The following is a 20,286-nucleotide window of genomic DNA, read 5'->3' on the forward strand; positions in this document are numbered from 1 at the left end:
CCTCTATATTCACTCTTGTGAAGTCTTCTCTTGATTGTTGACTTTGACACATATACATCTACCTCCTGGAGAGTGTTCTTGATTTGGCCAACTGTTGTGAAGGGGTTTTTCTTCACCAGGGAAATAATTCTTTTGTCATCCACCACAGTTGTTTTCCGTGGTCTCCGGGTCTTTTGGTGTTGCTGAGCTCTCCGGTGCGTTCTTTCTTTTTAAGAATGTTCCAAACAGTTGATTTGGCCACACCTAATGTTTTTGCTATCTCTCTGATGGGTTTGTTTTGACTTTTTCAGCCTAATGATGGCTTGCTTCACTGATAGTGACAGCTCTTTGGATCTCATTTTGAGAGTTGACAGCAACTGATTCCAAATGCAAATGTCACACCTAGAATCAACTCCAGACCTTTTACCTGCTTAATTGATAATGAAATAACGAGGGAATAGCCCACACCTGTCCATTAAACAGCTTTTGAGTTGATAGTCCCATTACTTTTAGCCCCTTAAAAAGTGGGAGGCACATATTGAAACTGTTGTAATTCCTACACCGTTCATTCGATTTGGATGTAATTACCCTCAAATTAAATCTGAAAGTCTGCAGTTAAAGTACATCTTGTTTGTTTCATTTCAAAACCATTGTGGTAGTGAATAGAGGCTAAAATCTGAAAATTCTGTCAATGTCCCAATATTTATGGACCTTACTGTGTGTGTGTATATATATATATATATATATATATATATATTTATTTTAATATAAATTTTACCCACAGTGCAAGCTTGGTTTTGTACCCTCCTTTTTTTTTATTTATTTTTTTATAAATACATTTAGTAAAACTTATTTTACTATACTGCAGTCACATACCTTTTTCATATTATACCTGTATTGTTGTGCTTGGTTTTAAAGTAACTTATAATTTTAGTTGGTCCAAGTAGAAAAAAAATACAACAAATTACACTCTGTTCCTATTTTAAAAATTACAAACTAAGTTATTTTGGCTCTTATATGCTGAAGTGATGATTTTAACCAATGTATAGGGGATTCCATTGTATCGTAGAAGTTGCACATTTTTGTACAGTATATCTTACCCTACTTATTCTGAAGAGTACACAGAGTTAAGGACCTATGTATTAATAATCGTGGCACGGCTGCGTTTATTAAGGATCCATATCGAAAGGAATATTTTCATTATTAATGATAATATCCCCGTTGTGTACAACTGGGAACTCTCAGACACAGCAGTTGCAGTAACCGTTGTCCCTGCGAGTTGTGTCCCAGGCATTTAGTGGAAGTCTTTCACTGAAGTGAAAGACCTCTCCGGGAGAAGCTGACAGTGCGCATGCGCACAGTTCAGCCTCAGCCGCTTGCCGGAGGCTGCGGGATAGAGATCGAAAGATCTTTCTCCTGCTCATAACCCTCCATAGGCTTAATGCAGTTTACGCCATCTGAAGATTGTGTAAACTACCAGGGTCAAAATCCAAAAAGCTGTGCTTTTTAGAGTTTGGTACATAGGGGTCAGATTGTAGCACCCATTGATAATAAAGGGGACTGCGATCTGCAGTGTTAATTAGTACTTTGCCAGTGATTTCTGTGAAATCTCCTATATTGTGCTATTACTACATGGCTACAATTCATAAAATTATGCAGAAATGGCAATTTCTACATTATTTTATGAAAAAAATCTTGAGACATAATCCTCTTGGTCTTTAATACCTGATCGGTTGAGTAAAACGCGAAGGTCAAACAGGGCAGAAGACCAAATGAGAAGCACATGTCCTGCCGGCAAACTTAACTAAAAGCTTTAAGGGCATTGCTTGCAGTTATTACAGACAGTAAAATTTATGCTTCCTCGTGCTTACTCAATTAAATTGAGAAGTTCCGTACTGAAGCTCTATATGACCATATGCTTCCAATTGTCCTTTGTGAATACCCAGTTTGTCTCTGATCTGTAATTTAGTAATATAATTGCATTTTATGTAATTGATTTTTGAGATCAATAAAATAGTTTTAACCCAAATAGTTTTTTTTTTTTTTTTTATACTGTATCCTATTATATTGTATTGTACATATTAAATACAGCAATAAAAAAAAGCTCTTTAAGATGCCTAGCATTACACTAGTACAGTTTTAGAATTATTATAATAAACATTTTAATCACTTAAATTTGTGATTTAAAAAAAAAAAACTTACACAGGATGCTGTTTAACTTTTTTTTAAGCCAGTGTGTCATTTGTTTTTGCTAGAAAATGAAAACTACAAGCAAGTTGTTATGTGTATTCTTTATCATATAAGCATGGAGGATCGCTGTAAATCTATGTTTGCTTACACAGACTGCATACCTCAGGTAAGTTTTTTCTTGATTTCTGTACATTTTCTTCCTTTGATTGTCTGTTGTGTATGCTTGCAGTGTACTATTCTTGACTTAGCTGATCTCCTGGATAGTTTTAAGGAAAATGTGCAATCCTCATTTTAATTTAGAAAATAAAATAGTATGGATCAGAATACCAACACACAAAGCCAGTACCATAGGGGGTCTGCTGTACACTTGACATGGTGGTTACAGTATGTTTGTGGGTAATGTATTCTAGCCCTAAAGATTTCTTCCTGCAAATTAGGTAAATTTTTATTGCAGATCAACCTGCAATATAACTTAGCTTGCAGTAGGTCAATGTACAGACACAGAGAAATGTGTATTTTATAAGGCTTGCATGTACTTTTCTATGTTATTGACTGATTATCTTCTAAAAGTACAGTGTTTTTCTTTTGTTTCCTGTATTCGCCATCAGATTTATAGAGCTGAGGCTTGGCCAAATGAGAATATATGAGAAAGGTGTGTAGTATCAGAATTATGTCACTGCATTATCTCCATACTGAGCAACACTGCTAAAAGAACAAAGTGCAGATATACCTTGTGGTTGTTATTGCAGTTATATAAACAGTATGCCCTCACTATGATGTAATTTTGGTATCACACTAGTGTTCTCTTTTCAGAACAGTCTACATGTTGAATTACGGTGAAAATTTTATTGAATTTATTTCTGCGTTAGTTTTTTCATCTTTACGTTAATTACTAAAGATATAATGGTAAATCATGTAGTAATAAAAATACTGAAATATAATAGGTATACATCTGTCAGTACATAGTTGAACTATCTGTGGCTTCTGTTACAGCAACTTGGGGTCAGGACTGGTTGGGTCATTCCATGTGAAGTGATCCACTGCAAATTACCTTATATTTTCTATAGCTTTTATCCTCTGCACTACATTTAGTAATGTAGAGGAGGGTATCAAATGTATTTTTTTTATTCTATGTTTTATTTTATTTAGTTTCTGATTTCTAAAAAAAAAATTGTAAAAAAAAAAATTTGCACATTGTGTGAGTATAAAAAAAACCATTATTTTTTCAGGCCAAGATTTACATATATTTGAATAAAACAAAAAAACATATTTTTCAGAATTCAACCGACTCTTATGGATACACCACATGACTAGGTTTGTGGAAGTAAACATTTCAATATCACAGACTCAAAAAATTGGAAACTGATTTCCAAAGTAAAAAAAGATGACATAACAATTGAAATTTTATATTGCAGGATGAGGCTCAGTCTTTTCATTTATCAGAAGTTTTGTACTTTTTTTCATCTGGATCCTAGTAATAGATTGTTAAAGGGATGTACTGTTGCTTGATTGTTCTTGCAATGAAAGGACTGATCTTTGCCCTACATCACAAAAGAGTAATTTTCTGTCTAAACTGATGACAGCTTCATTCTCTTTAATGTTCTTTTTAAGATAATTGTAGTAAGTTTGTTACTTTGAGCTACAGTATAAAAGTGTGTTTCAACGTTAGAAATTGTTCATGCGTTCATACAAACGTTTCAAGCTGCACCTGTCAACTGACACCCACAGTTTGTACATAGCTTCTTCTATTATCTCCTCTTAAGGCCCCTACACAATATCTTTAACGATTTGGCTGATTCTGACACATCAGTCGTTAAGATATGTGTACTGTGTATGCACTACATCGTTTAGTGCCTGCTCTCATGGGGTTGTCAGCCTCATCGCCTGATCTTGCAGATGTGTCCTCATACATCTAGCCTCCTTGGGCGTTAAACAGCCCTTCTAATCTCGCCATGCTGTGGCGTGACTCGGTAGTGCCAACCGTCTTTTTGTGCAACTTTTTACCCTCAAATGTGTCTTATTCACATAGTGATGTGAATACCTAGCACAAGCAGCTTCTGCTGATTAAAATGATATTACACAAACAAAAACACTCAGCAGGCGCTAGTGCACAAATAAAAATGTATATATAAATAAAGCTGCAAAACAAATGATGAGCTTGTGTGAGCTCAAAGTTGAGACCACGAATTGGTCACTACGAAGTACAAAAGAGAAATAGTTTTGTGTTAATGAAAAATTGGTATATGTTTATTGGATATGGTAGAAAAATGTAAAGGATCAAGACGCCAATTTAATTAGCATATATCTTTATATATTAAATAAGAATAGCAATGCTACACTACCAATAAAACAACATTTCATAAAATTCGATTATACCCTGATAATCACATAATACTAGCAGCAAATCACTTGAATGAAAAGTCCAATAAACTATAACGAGTGACCTAAACGTCCACGTCTGATAGGAATCTTACCACATCCAAGTAAGTAACAAATAGCAGCGTCCGCACTTACATTAAAAAAAGCCTTCAACAAGACTTCGAAATGCGTTAGGGATTAATTATTACCACTGGATGTTCCTAATTGCAGAGTGACCGTTAAGCTATGGACATATTTCCTTTTGTGAAATCCTTTCAAGGACAAATCGGAGGTCTGCCAAGTAAGGAGACTTGTAGCTCGACTTCTGGCACATGGAAGATAGATGTATGTGGACACATCTGTAAGGGCAGCATGTAAGATCAGACGATGCGGCTGACAATACCATGCAGTGCTATGCGGGAGGGCCGGCATATCGGGCGGTCGGGCACCAGATCGACCAGTGTGTACGGACTGCCGGATATGTCAGCCCATCGGCAGGGGGTTCGTGTAACACATCACTGGGTACCACACAACGTGTAGTGTGTACCCAGCTTTACAGTTTGTTTATCAGCTGTTTCTTTAACAAATGAGGACCTGGGCAGTTATTGCATTAACCAGCAGGCGTAGACATTATTTTTTTGCTAGGCACACTTCATAATCACTCAGATTTGATCTGTGCTCCAATTCTGTCTGTTTACTACACTTTAATGTCATTTAACATTTGGATGAGGTGTACGCTCATAAAAAGAATGTTCCACTTCCATTTGCTAAGACAATGGTACATTAACATCAGCTAACCTTTGCATCTTTTATGGAACTTCGCTTTATTTATTTATTTATTTTTCTGTTGTTAATTGAGCAAATATTCTAGAAATTGCAGCAGTGTTTGTTATGATTCAGTGAACTTGTTTGAAAAACAATATGCGGCCAGCTTGGACACTCTAATAGGGGTATTCAATATGAAACGTAAACTTCGCTGTCGAAGTTTACGTTTCATATCGGAGTTTTTACCTGCGTTAAAGTATCGGGCACGCGCCTGCTTATCCCCGTATTCAATATGAAATTAATGAAAATGGGAGCCTCCGAAGTTGGATTTGCGTAAAGTTACGAAGTTTTCCTTAAAAAAATTGTAGGACCCCCCTAAAGTTGTAAAAACATGGGGGATCACTATGGGTACCCCCGTTTTAGCCTTTAAATGAAAGTCGGGGATTTAAATAGCCGCAGCAGGTGTTTTTTCCCGACATTGAAGAAGTGTTGCAGAAGAGCACTTAGGTTATTTTTTTTCATTTTTTTAAGTGGTCCCATCAAATTTGGGGTACATGAAAATGGGTACTAGCATAATTTTATGTCCCTAAAGTAAGTTTTTAAAAATTCTGCAATTGTGCACCTGCCGCTATAAATCTATTCTAGAAAACACCTGCCGCATACTTGCAGAATAGCCCTGAACCTATTTCCCTATTGTTAATAAATTTTTTCCAATTTTTTTTTTTCCACCCCAATTTTTAAATTCATTTTTTGGGGTGTCCCTATTTTTTTTTTTTTTTTAATTTTGACACAGTTCTTTTTTAAATGTCATTCCCAGGGGTGCAGGCTATTCTTTTTAAGCCTGCACCTCTAAACCCCAATTCTGCACTTTTTTTTCGACACCTATTCCATGGTGAAAAGTTATCCCCGTTTTTTATCAAAGACTTTTCAAACCTGCGATAAGTCTTTGAAATTCAATACGGTGTAAAACTAAAACCTGTGATAATGACGTCATAGGTGCGATATTAACGCAAAAACTATGTTTTCGCTCCCATATTGAATACCCCTGTAAATCTTGAAGAGATTGGCAGTACCTGCAGCTGATATACCTACAATAATATGATGCTTCCACCACCATACTCCTGGAAACATGATATTACCTTAATGCAGTGGTTCCCAAATTTGTTTGAATCACGGCGCCCTAGAGTATCAGTATTGTGTTCAAGGCACCCCTAGGCCAAAAGTTTGTTAATGAGAAATTCAGAAAAACAAATGATTAAGTAAATTGTGCTTACCTGTAATCCTTAGGTTCAGTTATGTGTTGGGGAACACGTCTGCGCTTCTGTTTGTCCACACATTTACATTACACTGATAATAAATAATTTGATTTGGTGCTGGACCACCAAGCTGAGGCACCCCAGCAGTGGCAAACGCAGGATTTTGAAAGGGGGGTTTCCAAATAAATGGTTACAGAACCAATGACAAAAAAGTCTAACAAGAATAAGCCTGCAACATACACTTTGTGTACTTCAAGTGTTAAAATAAAAATAACAATAAATAATATAAATAACAAGGTGTAAAACTTGCTTATGCACAATGTGTAATAGTATATACGTACAAAATTTAAATTACCAGTGCAATTTCAACATTTGAACTAAACGTAACGGACAGACACACACACATACACACACACACACTGACAGACACACATACCCACACCGCAGCACTCATCTAAAAAACACAAATGCAGAGCCACAAGCAGTCCTCTGGCATCATTTATTAAATATTATCCCCCCTCCCCCCCCCCCCCCCACACACACACACACAAATACAGCAGTCCTCTGGCATCACTTATTAAATATTATCCCCCTCCCCCCTTTCACAAATACAGCAGTCCTGTGGCATCATTTATTAAATATTATCCTCCCCCCTCACAAATACAGCAGTCCTCTTGCATCCCCCCGTTTCACAAATACAGCAGTCCTCTGTCATCGCCCGCCGTCCCCCCGCAAGTACGTTCAGCAGTGATCTGCCTACATTTATTCATTTATTAAACATTATCATTCCCCCCCCCAGCACCCCCACCCACATTTGTTAAACATAATCCCCCTTCCCCACCACAAATACAGTAGTCCTCTGTCTGGCATCCTCCCCCACCGCCTGCCGCCCCCCCCCCCTCACCCGCAAATACATACAGCATTTTACTTACTCCTTGCAAAATATGGTATTTTCCTGTAGCCACGTTTGCTTCCTTGCATTCTCCCACAAAGGCCCTATTTTAGAATGCTTTTGAGATTGTTGATGCATGTATATTATGTTCATTTTAGGCATTGACCTCTTCAGCTCTTTTAACATCAGAGTTCGCTTTCCCCAATTCGTCTGCTCTAACTGATTGCTCCAGGGGTCGCTCTGTCTCTTTGCAGTTCTACTTTACCCTTCCCCAGTTTGTGACTTTCCCTCTAATAATATCCGAGTTGTTTGAAATGTTCTTTTGTCTTCATTTTTTTAATTTCTTGTTTTTTAAAGCTTCTACCATGTCGAGCATGCACGGGTAGGGTATTTGTATTTAGAAAATAATTGACAAGAGACAATGCCCTGATTTGTTACACTGCTGAACAAACTGACTATTGAGATGACTTATTTTTCCTGTGAAAAATTGCTTTTTTCAATTACTGAATCCTTTTTTTTTTTTTTTTCAAAATATTAATTTCATTTTTTATTAATATGTGGAATGGCTTTGGAATATTTGTTAATTTGATATGATAATAAAAAAATATACTTTCAAATTTTAAATCTGCAGCATCAAAATGGAAAATTTGTTGCATGCAAAAATACTCTTTAATCTTTATAAACTTTGTTTTGAGGCTTCATAATGTGCAGACCTGCTCTGCTGTTGGTCTGAGCTGTCATTTACCCTCTGTTTGGTCACTTTATTAATACATGTGCCTAATAGAAAATTATCTTCCATTTGCTCTTCGAACAGCCTGAATTTACCAGCACATATACTCCACAGGACCTGTGTCGGCTCCATTGCATCTGTTACTTTGTAGGAAATTGGAGTATTACTCTAAAACCATTTCTTGATAAGTTTGTGGTATCTAAATTTTCCCTTAAGAGGGTTTTCAACTAATTTAATATGTATAACTGTATGATGATAAATGTTTACCAACTACCCCCTTTAAGGCCTGGAAGTACCTATTGATCTGTCCGGTGTGTACCACAGGTTAACTACCTAGATTTTAGCTGATTAATAAACTTACCCATGTATATAAAATTACAGGGGCAAGTTACAGCACAGACCACAAAAAATGGTTTTATTGTTTTTAAAACCTTAATGGCATATTGAGATACCCAAAGGCTTATTTATCTAATGGGGTGATTGATACATGTGTTAGTTTTCTTCTAAAAGTAACAATCAAGGGTGCATTACCTTTTTGTTTATTAATAATAATAATAATAATAATATTATTTATATGGTGCCACAAGTGTTCCGTAGCGCCTTACAAAGTCCTTAAATAAGTGATTTGATGCCAGTGACTTAACGTACAATACAGTTCAGGACAAAAACATTGTTTATACACATTGCTCCATTAGTGATTAAAACACTCAAAATAAGCAGCAGGGAGTCAGCAATCAAGTGTTAGGTGCCCTTGTGGGGAGAAAGGAGTAGAAGAAAGTATAAGGAGAAGCACGTGAGGGAAGATGGCCCTGCTCATTCTAAAGGGGAGGGGCAGACAAACAGGCGTGGCACAGATGGGGCAGACAGGGAGGAAAGAGCATGTAGTGGGTTAGGATGAGAGCTGGAAGGCCTTGATGAAGTAGTGGGTCTTGAAGCCCATTTGCAGATTTGTAGAGAGGTGGAAAGTCTGATAGGGAGAGATTTCCAAAGGTAGGGAGCAGCACTGTCAAAATTTTGGAGGTGGGAGGAAGTAATTAGTTGGCAGGAGAGACTGCATGCATTTGTTGAGCAAAGTGGCTGGGCGGGAGTGTGAAGGTCAGAGATGTAAATTGGAGGGGATTGGGTGAGGGCTTTGTAGGTGAGTGTAAGAACCTTGAGTTGGGTTCTGAAGGGGAAGGGGAGCCAGGCTAGGGCTTGAAGGAGAGGGGAGGCAGATGTAGAACATTTGGAGAGGAAGATGAGCCGAACAGCAGCATTGTTGACAGATTGGAGCGTAGAAAGGTGGGAGTCTGGGAGGCCAGATAGGAGGAGGTTACAGTGGAAAACGCAGGATTTCTAGAGGGTGGTTTCCAAATGCTTGATTTTAGAGCGAGTGTGGCCAGTCCATGAAAAGGGTATAATTAGCACTTATCCAGCTTTAATATGCATCATACAAAGTATATTGTGTTGCATAATTCCAGCATATACAGGACCAGCGATCACAGTAAGCCATTATATGTGGCAGAAAGTGCATCCTGTCTGAGCAAAATGTTTTTTTTTTCAGGTATATTTATTACTGGCTGACACATTTTAAAAGATCCACAGGTGTTGCTAATCATTTCATTTGTGATACTGAGCAGAACATGCAGCACTAGTAACATTATATTACTATTTCTATTGTGGTCATGATGTGTGCTGGGGAGAGGGGTTTCCAGGTAGACGGAAACCCCATGCCTATGGGTTACAATAGTCCAGTCTGGAGATTGCCAGTGAGTGGATGAGGGATTTAGTATCCAGGGTGAGAAAGTGTCTGATCCTGGAAATATTTTTAAGGTGGAAATGGCAGGACTGCAAGAGGTGCTGAATGTGTGGTTTGAAGGAGAGGGAGGAGGCCAGGATAACTCCAAGACCGCGCACCTTTTTCCCTAACTAGAATTATCACACCTAAAAGGCCCATTGGCAAATGTTTAGGAGCAACTTTTTTGAAGCCTTAGAGAGGTAACAAAATAGAATTTCTTTCAGGGGGCGTTAATATTTCTTCTTGATGTAGATGACCTCCAGTGTCAGGGGATGGGTAGCCAGTGAGCTGAGCAGCAGCTACCTTTTAGCACTTTTATGAATGGCTTCTGGCCATGACCGTGTGTCAGTGGGTCTCTGGGGATGTACCGTTGAAAAAAAAAAAAGTATATATATATTTATTATATACGCTTTACACTGACAGTGGCACACCATACAAAGAATCACAATAGGCAGGAAATTAATCATCAACGTTTTGATGCCTTAATGCATCGTTTCCAAGATACAAAAACAGATTAAACAAGATACTTACATACCCACCACGTGCAAACACCACGGCATCCGGGTCCAGCATGAACCGCCCACTGATGACATCACAGGCGTGACCTGTTGCCATAGCAACATATGTTGCCTATTTGGGCCATCTACGGAGGGCACCCGTCTTTTTGGCAGTAATTAGGAGTGCCATCCACATTCTGTGTGTGTGTATATGTATGTATATATATATATACATATATACGACAGGCTTAATTCACGGCACTCAACCATCTGGGGTGCCCTTGGCATGTGACCACACCATCTACATAAAAAATATCATACAAACTCGGCACTCACATGCTTTTCAAACTGCAACTCCTTTGAACATAGGGAATGTTGGTTCCAAAATATTGCAATAATTTGTTAAGCTGGCCACCGCTTCACGGTCATTCCCATCTGGCCAGTCCCTACACTGATTCTCAGATAAATGAACTTGATCTGCCACCTTTGGCTCAAGCTGTATACATTTTAAACATGAAACTGAGTCCTGCCTTAAAGAGACAGGACCGCACCCAGGGCTATCAGTTAATAAGCACCTGGAAAAAGAAAAAAGTTTGTCTTACATTTGAAAAACAGGGTGCCCTAGCAAGTGTGACCACAAAATTTAAATAAACGACAGGCTAAATTTTGTGGTCACACTTGCTAGGGCACCCTGTTTTTCAAATGTAAGACAAACTTTTTTCTTTTTCCAGGTGCTTATTAACTGATAGCCCTGGGTGTGGTCCTGTCGCTTTAAGGCAGGACCCAGTTTCATGTGTAAAATGTATACAGCTTGAGCCAAAGGTGGCAGATCAAGTTCATTTATTTGAGAATCAGTGTAGGGACTGGCTAGATGGGAATGACCGTGAAGCGGTGGTCAGCTTAACAAATTATTGCAATATTTTGGAACCAACATTCCCTATGTTCAAAGGAGTTGCAGTTTGAGGCTGGAGTGAAACCTGTGCATTCTGCATTAGCAGTGGAGGTGTGCAATTCCATGTTTTCACATTTACACAGACCCAGCTGGCATAACCACTGGAGCACAAGAAGGGTTTAAAACTCCCACACGCCTGATGCTTCTTGCTCCTGATGCCGGACAAACTGGCTAGGTGGTAGGCATGGGGTGGTGGTTAGCATTAGGGTCCCAGGACCTGGAAGGTCCACAGACATTAGCACAAGGAGTGCTGGGACATTTACTTTTATATTTATTTGCTTATTTTCTGTTATGTGCCTTTGTGTGTCCAGGCCTAACCTCACCTATGCTAAGGTGCAGTGTTTGCTACCATTAAAAAACACTGCTTTACCAAGTACCTGCCTGTCTGGAGTCCTCATTTCAATACCCTATGTTACATAAGGTGGACCATACAGGGACTCTGCACTGCTATGTTGCAGCCCACTGTGTAGCAAAAGATCTGACAAGGCAAAACGTTCGTTATACATGAGTATGGTTGGTGAACCAGAAAAACCACAGTTATAATAAAGACATTGTATAACCTGCCATGCACTGTGCAAAAGCTGTTTTGTGTGTTTATTGAAAAGAGGAAAAAAAAGTTGTATTCCTTTTTTTTTTTTTTTTTATACGAAGGTGCTTAAGATGCTAATTAGTGTGTTCACCAGCTAGTTTTTATGATGTCTAATTAAAGTTCATCTGTTGTTTGAACAAAACAAGAGACATACTGAGGTTTTAATTACTGCACTGCTGAAACAAAAAAAAGTTTTTTTTCCCTTGTGTTCTGTTTAACCCCTGCATTGCTTGAGAAAAAAAAAGCAGTGTTTTCTTTTTCTGTGTTAAGCGTGAATTACTGTGCTTTGCTGAAAGAAATAGATATATTTATTTGTGTAAATTGGCTTGTTATCTAAAAGCACCTACACTTGTACATACGCCTCCCACTATAAAAAGTGAGGAAGTTTTTCGCACTATAGTAAATTTGTTGGCCTCTCACCAAAAGACAGAGGAACAAATGTTACAGTTAGTGACCCAGTTAATGGGCACAACAGGTGCTGGGCATCTGAAGAATGTCTGACTCAGATGACCCAGAGGGCTTATTTGCTGATATTTGAGAGGGTGACAGCAGATACTTAGGCTGATAGACTTGCCCCCTATCTCACTGATGAGGCTCAGAAAGCCTATGCTAATTTGTCCTCTGCTGAATCAGAGAAATATGACCTAGTCAAAAGTGCCATTCTGGCCAGGTCAGGTCTTACTCCTCTGGGAAAGCGCAGCTCTTCCACAAATGGGCCCAACTTCCCGGGGACCCTATTCGGAAGCAAGTTGCAGAACTCAACAGACAGCGGCAAAGTTGGCTCCAGCCAAAAGCCCGCCGCTCAGATTGTAGAGATGGTGGTTGTTGACCAGTGTATAAGAACCCTAAGGTGGAATATGCAGTGCTGGGTCATACACGCTGATCCTCAGAATTTAGAGGAATTAAGTACAGTATTGGAGCGGTATAAGACCGCAGAAATTGTATGAGAAAGTTGCTGGAAAAGAAACGAGGGAATGGGTGACCCCATTGGCCTGTGACCCCGACTGTCACCCCTCCTCAAGGAAACACTGCTGGAGATGCCAGGGTCATTTGCTATGAGTGCGGAGAGCCAGGTCATGGAAGGCGGGACTGTCCCAGAAAAACCGAGCCTATGGAGTGTGGGGTTACTAGTATGGGCGCTATGTACCCTGCAAGATGGTACTCCTGGATTCCAGACCCCCTGTTGATGTGGGAAATTCTGCTCCTGGATGGCCGAGAACTCCCAGCTATTATATACTCAGGGAGTTAACCCTGATCTCAGAGGCTGCCCTGTCCAGGCCAGTGGAAAAGGTGCCAGGGTTTGTTGAAGTACTCTGCGTTCATGGATCCACAGAAAACTTCTCCCGAGTATCAGTGAGCCTCACCATAAAAGGGTGCGCTTATGATGTGGTCACCTCGGTTGGTCCTAAGCTCCCCTCTCCTATAATATTGGGATGCAATTTCCCAGGATTTGTTGAGTTCGTAAAGGAACCACAGAGACAAAACCAATGTAAAGTCTCCCAGACCCTACCTCCAAAAAGGGAGGAGTGGAAAAGCATGGAGAGAGAACCTCTGCGCAAATGTCCGAGTAAAGAAATCCGCAACGCTTTGGGAGGTTATGGCCAGACAAAAATGTTTGCAGAGGTGTTATAACTAATACAGATGTTCCCTTTGATGTGCTGGAAACTGCCACCTCTCAGGTTCCTGGGGGCCGCTCTAGTTTGCTTGGCCCTGCAGAAGTTCCGCTGGCGGACACCTTGTCAGCGAAAAGATGCGAAAGCCTTAGTTCACAATAAACAGGATGTGTTTTCTTCCCTGCCGGGACACACTACCTTGGTGAAACACAACATAAATACACCAGGAGGAGTGGGCGTAAAGCAGCAACCGTATCACATTCCTTAGGCACGGTGATAAGCTATCCGGCAAGAAGAAGGTGCTGTGCCTATACCGGTCCCTGTGGCTAATTGAATAGATCCTGGGCGATCAATTAGTTGCGGTAAATTTCCACGACTAATTGAATTCCTAACTATGTGTCAATATTTCCCTGAACCTTTAAATTATAATCTAATTTTAGCCTGTCCACAGGGGCGTATTGATAATGGGTGCAGTTTACCTACGATTGCAGGTCCAGGGGGGGCCCGCACCGCACACCTTTGCACCCATATTATCTAAAACTTACCTCTCCGAGGTCCCGCGTCTGGTGTCTCAGCACTGCTCAAAACGCCGGAAATTTTACATTTTTGCGCATGCGCCCAGAGTCTACTGGTGCTGCGGTGGCCGGTCAGTCGGCTGCCGGACGCTAGGGAGAGAGGAGGGGGCCTTGGATGGGGAATGCACACGGGCCCCCTCCTCTCTTAAGATGTCCCTGCCTGTCCATATTGTATTAATAAAATACAATATATATATTTAGATCTTATTAAGGACACAAATGAAATGCATAAATATTGTTAAAAAAAAAAAAAGTTTCAACAAGGATGTATTTCTTCCCACTGCCCTCTGTTTCCAAGTGAAGTTCAAACCGGGAGCTAGAATTTTAAGGTCAGCTTGTATTGTGCACAATGCCACCGTTAATAAATTCAAACTTGCACATCGATCAAAGATTTCACTAGTTCCACTTCTAATATCTAATTTCAACTCCACTCATTGGTAGAGGTGTACCAATACAAATATACATCATTTAGAGCTACAGTATATTATTTAATTTTATTTATGTTTATGTTCTCATTGATGTCAGCAGTGTCCAGTACACAATTTATACATTATTTTCATTAATATAGACTCACATGTTTGTTATAATTTTATCTACTTTGTTATATATGTAATGGTTTTAATTGATTATTCAATAGAAATTCATTGATATTAAACATCATATTGATACATCCCATTGCGCTTTCATCCATTACTGAATTATATCTGAAACACTTAACTGTCCTTTAGGGGAAAATGCTAAAAGATGCTTGGGACTACTAACTCATGAGCAAGCCACTTAACCTACAGTTAACATTGAAAGGTTGCAAGTAACATGAGCAGCTACTTTATGATATATAGTATTTGTCTTGGTGCGCCATCTACTGGATTGACATGTATACTGCAACTTCATGAGTCAGGATAAGCTGCCCGAGTAGTGCTTAATATATAGTTGGATTTGCCTGTGAAATAGATCTTAAGACATATATATCTATGTATAAACATATGCATTCATACATAACTGCATTTTTGGGTGTGCAATTAATATATATATACATCTAGTCATTTTTGGCTTGAGGAGCCTGCACATGCTGAGTGTCAAGCGTCTATTTTTTCCTTTATTGCTCCTCTCCCTGATCTTACATTGAGATAATATATACATTAGTTTCTAAGTGACTAAGCTATACAATATTTAAAATGCAATCCAAATTCATCCCATAGTTTTTGCGTGATGCCGGAACGAACAGACAAACAATTCCCCCACAACAAATTTTTTTGTCTCCATAGTTCATAGTCCCAAGAAGTACATTTCTCCCAAAAAATTCTATGTACAGACACATCCTTTATAACTTATATATATATATATATATATATATATATATATATAATTTTTGGATGGACAAAAGTAATGTTAAGCTTAAAATATTGTAAAAGGCATTGTTATACCTACCACTCTGGACCACTGATTAACTGTTTATTTAGCCCATATGATTTCAGTTGACACCGTTAGGGACCATAGTTCTTAATATTACTGTTAGGAAATTGGATAGTACTTACTGAAGTACAATGGATAAATATGTGAAACCTTTTGATTTTTATATTCTTTTTACAGTCTTGTGACCTGTTGTATCACACAAAATCTGACTAGTTTAAATCGCCTTCAAATTTTGGGAAGTGAATGCAGACAAGTGAATGAAATTTGCAGTGTAGAGATGTACCCATTGTCTTAATTTGCTAATTAGAAGAGAGGCTAGCAAATAAGCAACTTGTTTTAGAAGCTGTATATGCTGTGAATAGATATAATATTTTTATTCTCTTTTATATTACACTAAACAAAATAATGTGGTCTTTAAGGGCATGAAAAGGAACACTGTTTACAAATTGGTTAACAATAGAAGTCTGAAATCTCGGGGGAAGGGGGGGGGAAGTATATGTATATATATATATCTATATATCATACATACATACGTACATACATACATGTGGTCCAATAAGTAAGGTAACAAGACTTCTCACATTTGTAATGTTCTCTCTGTTCATTCTGATTTCCTGCCAGGTCAGACCAGGTAGACCACTTCCCCTCACACGAATTAGACTGCGCCTCATTTCAGTTATACTATCCCAAAATCAGTTATAAGATGGCGGGGCTGGCAGAAACATTGTTAAACATTGAGGTGCGTAATGTATTCAGATTTATGTGTCTAAAGAGAACATCAGCAGCTGAAAGACATTGCCAACTTTTTGAGGTGTACGGTGATAACGTCACGGAAACAGGTTTGGGCTTGGTGCACTGCCTTTGAAAACAGTAGGGCAGACGTTCAAGTTGAGCAATGATATGGCCGGCCCAGCACGTCCACCACAGATGACAATTTGCACCACATTGAAGGTCTGATTTAGGAGAATAGACCCGTTCGAGTTAGTAATATTGCTGACAAACTGAACATCTCAGTGGGTACTGTGCACAATATCGTTCATGCGCAAATGGGCTACAGGGAAAAGCGTTCATGCTGGGTACAGAAGCAACGCAGAGAAGTTCACAAAACCAATAGGATGGGAATATCTCTAGTGCATTTGATGCAGTACCATGAGGAGGAAGTGCAGTTCCTGCAGCGTATTGTTACAGGCGATGAAACATGAGTGCATCATGTGACACTGGAGACCAAGCAAGCATCCATGACATGGAAACACGCATCTACCCCACCTTCAAAGAAAGTTAGAACAACTCCATCAGCAAAGAAGGTCATGGCGATCGTGTTTTGGGACCACAAGGGCTTGCTTCTTGTGGATATCCTCACCAAGGGAAATACTGTGAATATTGTCTGCTGTTGTGACTTATTGAGCCAGTTGCGGAGTGCAACTCGACGAAAATGACCTAAGTTGCTGGGAACGGGCGTCATATTGCTACATGATAACGCCAGTCCACACTCAGCTAAACGCATGCGTGAGTTGTTGCAGCTCTACCATTGTGCGGTACTGGCACCACAGCCCTGACCTGGCACCAAGGGATTTCCATCTCTTTGTGCCATTGAAGAAGCACCTGGGTAGAAGGTGATTCGCAATCAACGGCGAAGTTCAGCAAGCTGTCATGTCCTGGCTTCAGGCATTTGACACTGGATTTCTTCTATGCCTGGATAGATGCCATGCTGAACAAATGCTTAGACAAGTATGGGGACTATGTGGAAAAATAATCTTGATTATATGTGTACAAGTTGAATATATTTAAGTAATGAGAGGGCTTGTTGCCATATTTATTGAACCACCCTCATATATTATACTGGGCTTATTATAAAACTAATTAATTAAAGTTAATTTATACTATATTTCAAGTATATTATATTTTAAGTGTCGTGATTGCATATTTCCATATATAAAGAATATTTGTAATAAAAAAGTAACCGTCCTATTATTAGGTTTCTTGCATTCACTCTGTATACAGCTCCAGCTACCCTCAGTAGGGGACGTAGACAGTTTACCTACGATTGGGATGTCGGTAGGTGAAATCTCGGTGCTGGAATCACGATCTGCGGCCACAACACCGGCGCCGGAATCCCAACCTGCGGCCACAACACTGTCGCCAGAATCCCGACCTGCTGCCACAACACCGGTGCCTAAATCCCAACAGCCGACAGCCGGCATCACAATCGTTAGTATAGCGGTCCAGTTATCTGTTAGCCGGTGGGGGGGGTTAGGTTTAGCCACCACCGGGAAGAGGGGTTGGGAGGTTAGGGTTAGGCACCCCCGGGGGTGGGTTAGGGTTAGGCACCACCAGGGGGTTAGGTATTAATGGGGGAGGGTTAGGTTTAGGCACTAACCGATGGGGGGTTATGGTGTGGGGGGGGTTAGGATGCAGGAAGGGAGGGTTAGGGTTAGAGGATGATGGGGGAGGGTTAGGATACTTACCTAGAGTCGGCATATGGACTGCTGGTCTTCCATACACAACCCCTCAGTAGTGCTACAAAAGCTTCTATGATTTGGTTGGTTTCAAAGTATGTGCTAGTTTGATGTTTTCAACTCTCTGAAGGCGGACAGAAGTACCAGAGGTCAAGCGAGAATAACATTATCATAGGCACAGTTAAAACATTAACACTTAATTGTTATTTTTACCTCCAGAATATGTATGTTGTGTTTAAATACATGCAAATGCTAACCAGATGCTCTTAAATTTTTTACAATTTATAACTAATATAGCAATGCTGTGATTTCACGTGGAGTTTTTTTTATATTATTTTATTATTAAACATTGTGAAATGATTGCATGGGTAGCCCACATGTTTCTCTAGCCTTGTGTTTTTTTTATCAGGCTTTGAGTTTTGTGGCTGACTCTCTCAGCATCTCTCCTGGTTACACCCTTTTGCTTTCCGTACTCTGTTTGGCAGAGAACAGAACTTCAAGCTGGTCTCTGGACTGATTCCTAAGCCAGGCAGAACCACAGCATAATCACTGAAAGATGTTTAGGATAGGGGAGGGAAGAGGTGTGTGCGCAGAGAGAGAGCTTTAGCGGTTAGCCTCTGGTCACTGGTAAATACGTGAAGTCAGGTGCCAGACAGTCTAGACACAGTGATTTTTAGAGCAGCCCTTGTGCTATCTGATACTCAATATGGGACTTGTCTGATTAAGCTCCTTCTTACATCTTCAGAATGCCTGCAGCCCTATTTAATGCCTTCCTGCTAAATTAGTAAAAGATGACAGTGGGTACCGTTAAAGCCGAACAAATTCAATGTTAATATTTCCTATTGGGTGACAATTATGGCTGCTTTTGATGTGCCATGGTTTCCAATTATTTTAAATAAGTATGTAATAAGCAACGCAAAGACCATACCCAGCACTTTAAATATGCACCAGCTTGTAAAATCAGGCGTATCTGATTAAATGGACTTAGTGTTTTTTTCTTTAATATATACATTACAATTGCAGTTAAACCTAGCTAATTATTGGGGGGGGGGGGGTTTGTTCATCTCACTGCACTTATTCAGGCAAACCTTAATTTAATAGTTTTGGTGTTATGAACCATTTTTTATAAAATGTATTATGGCATGTAAGAAGCTGTAATGGGTAAAAGAAAACCAAGATACAGCATTTTCTTTTGTGTGTTAAATGACCTGAAGATGCAGTACTGTGGGCGCTTATACAATCATCTCTACAGTACAACACATATTATGCAGCACTTCAGTGGTAATATTTATTCACATTTGTTCCTGATTGGAACATACAGCCTACACTCTCTAATACCCCTTTTCCACCAAAATCCCGGGGTCTGTCCCGGGAATTTTTACCTGGCATTTTGCCGGGTCGTACCTCCGTTTTTACTGAATCCTGGTAAGCCCAGCAAAACCTGTGGATGTCATTAATAACATCCACATTTAATGACATTTTTATTGAAATCTTTTATTATTATTATTTATTTTATTTATGTAATTTAATTCTTATTTTATTATTCATTTAATTATTATTTAATTGAATTACCTTTTTAATGACATCCTTTATTCAGGCGTCTCCTCTGGTCTCTGGGTGATTAAATCAGCCGGCAGCACCCTGGAAGGACCAGTCAGGTTTTTGCAATTACCTGGGTCAAAAAACCCGGGTAAGAGCTGTTTCTACTGCAGCAATGCCAGGTTTTACCTGCTAAAATCCCTGCTCAATACCCGGGAAGAAGTCCTGGGTAGACATGGCAAGTACCCGGGTTTTTTAGCCATTGGAAAAGGGGTGTAACAGGCACTCTGAAACACTATAGTCCTCTTGTAAGAAGCCAGTTAGCATGTCATTGTGTCTTGGGACTATAGGTGGAAACCAGAGCACCCAGTGGAAACCCATGGAAACAAGAGGAAAAACAAAATCAAACTGATAAAACAAAAGTTTTTAGTAGAAAAAAAAATGAATGTATTAAGAAATTAAGTTGTACTTAATATGTACATGCCATGTTAAGTTCCTACAGTACGTCACACTTCTATTGTCTGTTACTACTTGGTCAGTTTCAAGCAGCCTGAGCAGGTGTCAATGCTCCTTACCTATGAATTTCATGGTGGAGGTGATTAGACAATCACTTGACTTGTTTAGATAGAAGTGCAATGTGAGGACTACATTTTTATTTTGGGTGGAGTGCTATGTTAAATTTCAGAAGTACATATGCACACTACT

The 20,286-nt window shown here is 39.4% G+C and overlaps 1 protein-coding gene across 2 annotated transcripts in view; it reads left to right on the forward strand.

Annotated features, from left to right (window-relative positions):
* KIFAP3 (kinesin associated protein 3) overlaps window positions 1-20,286 on the forward strand; it is a 244,430-nt gene that overhangs the window by 145,019 nt on the left and 79,125 nt on the right. For both annotated transcript variants that reach the window (XM_088460529.1, XM_088460530.1), the window contains exon 11: window positions 2,235-2,335. In XM_088460529.1, the coding sequence (XP_088316655.1) occupies window positions 2,235-2,335 (101 nt within the window). The remainder of the gene's footprint in view (window positions 1-2,234; window positions 2,336-20,286) is intronic.

The sequence above is a fragment of the Taudactylus pleione genome, unplaced genomic scaffold (assembly GCF_031769625.1).
Source record: "Taudactylus pleione unplaced genomic scaffold, aTauple2 ptg000048l, whole genome shotgun sequence".
Taxonomy (NCBI): domain Eukaryota; kingdom Metazoa; phylum Chordata; class Amphibia; order Anura; family Myobatrachidae; genus Taudactylus; species Taudactylus pleione.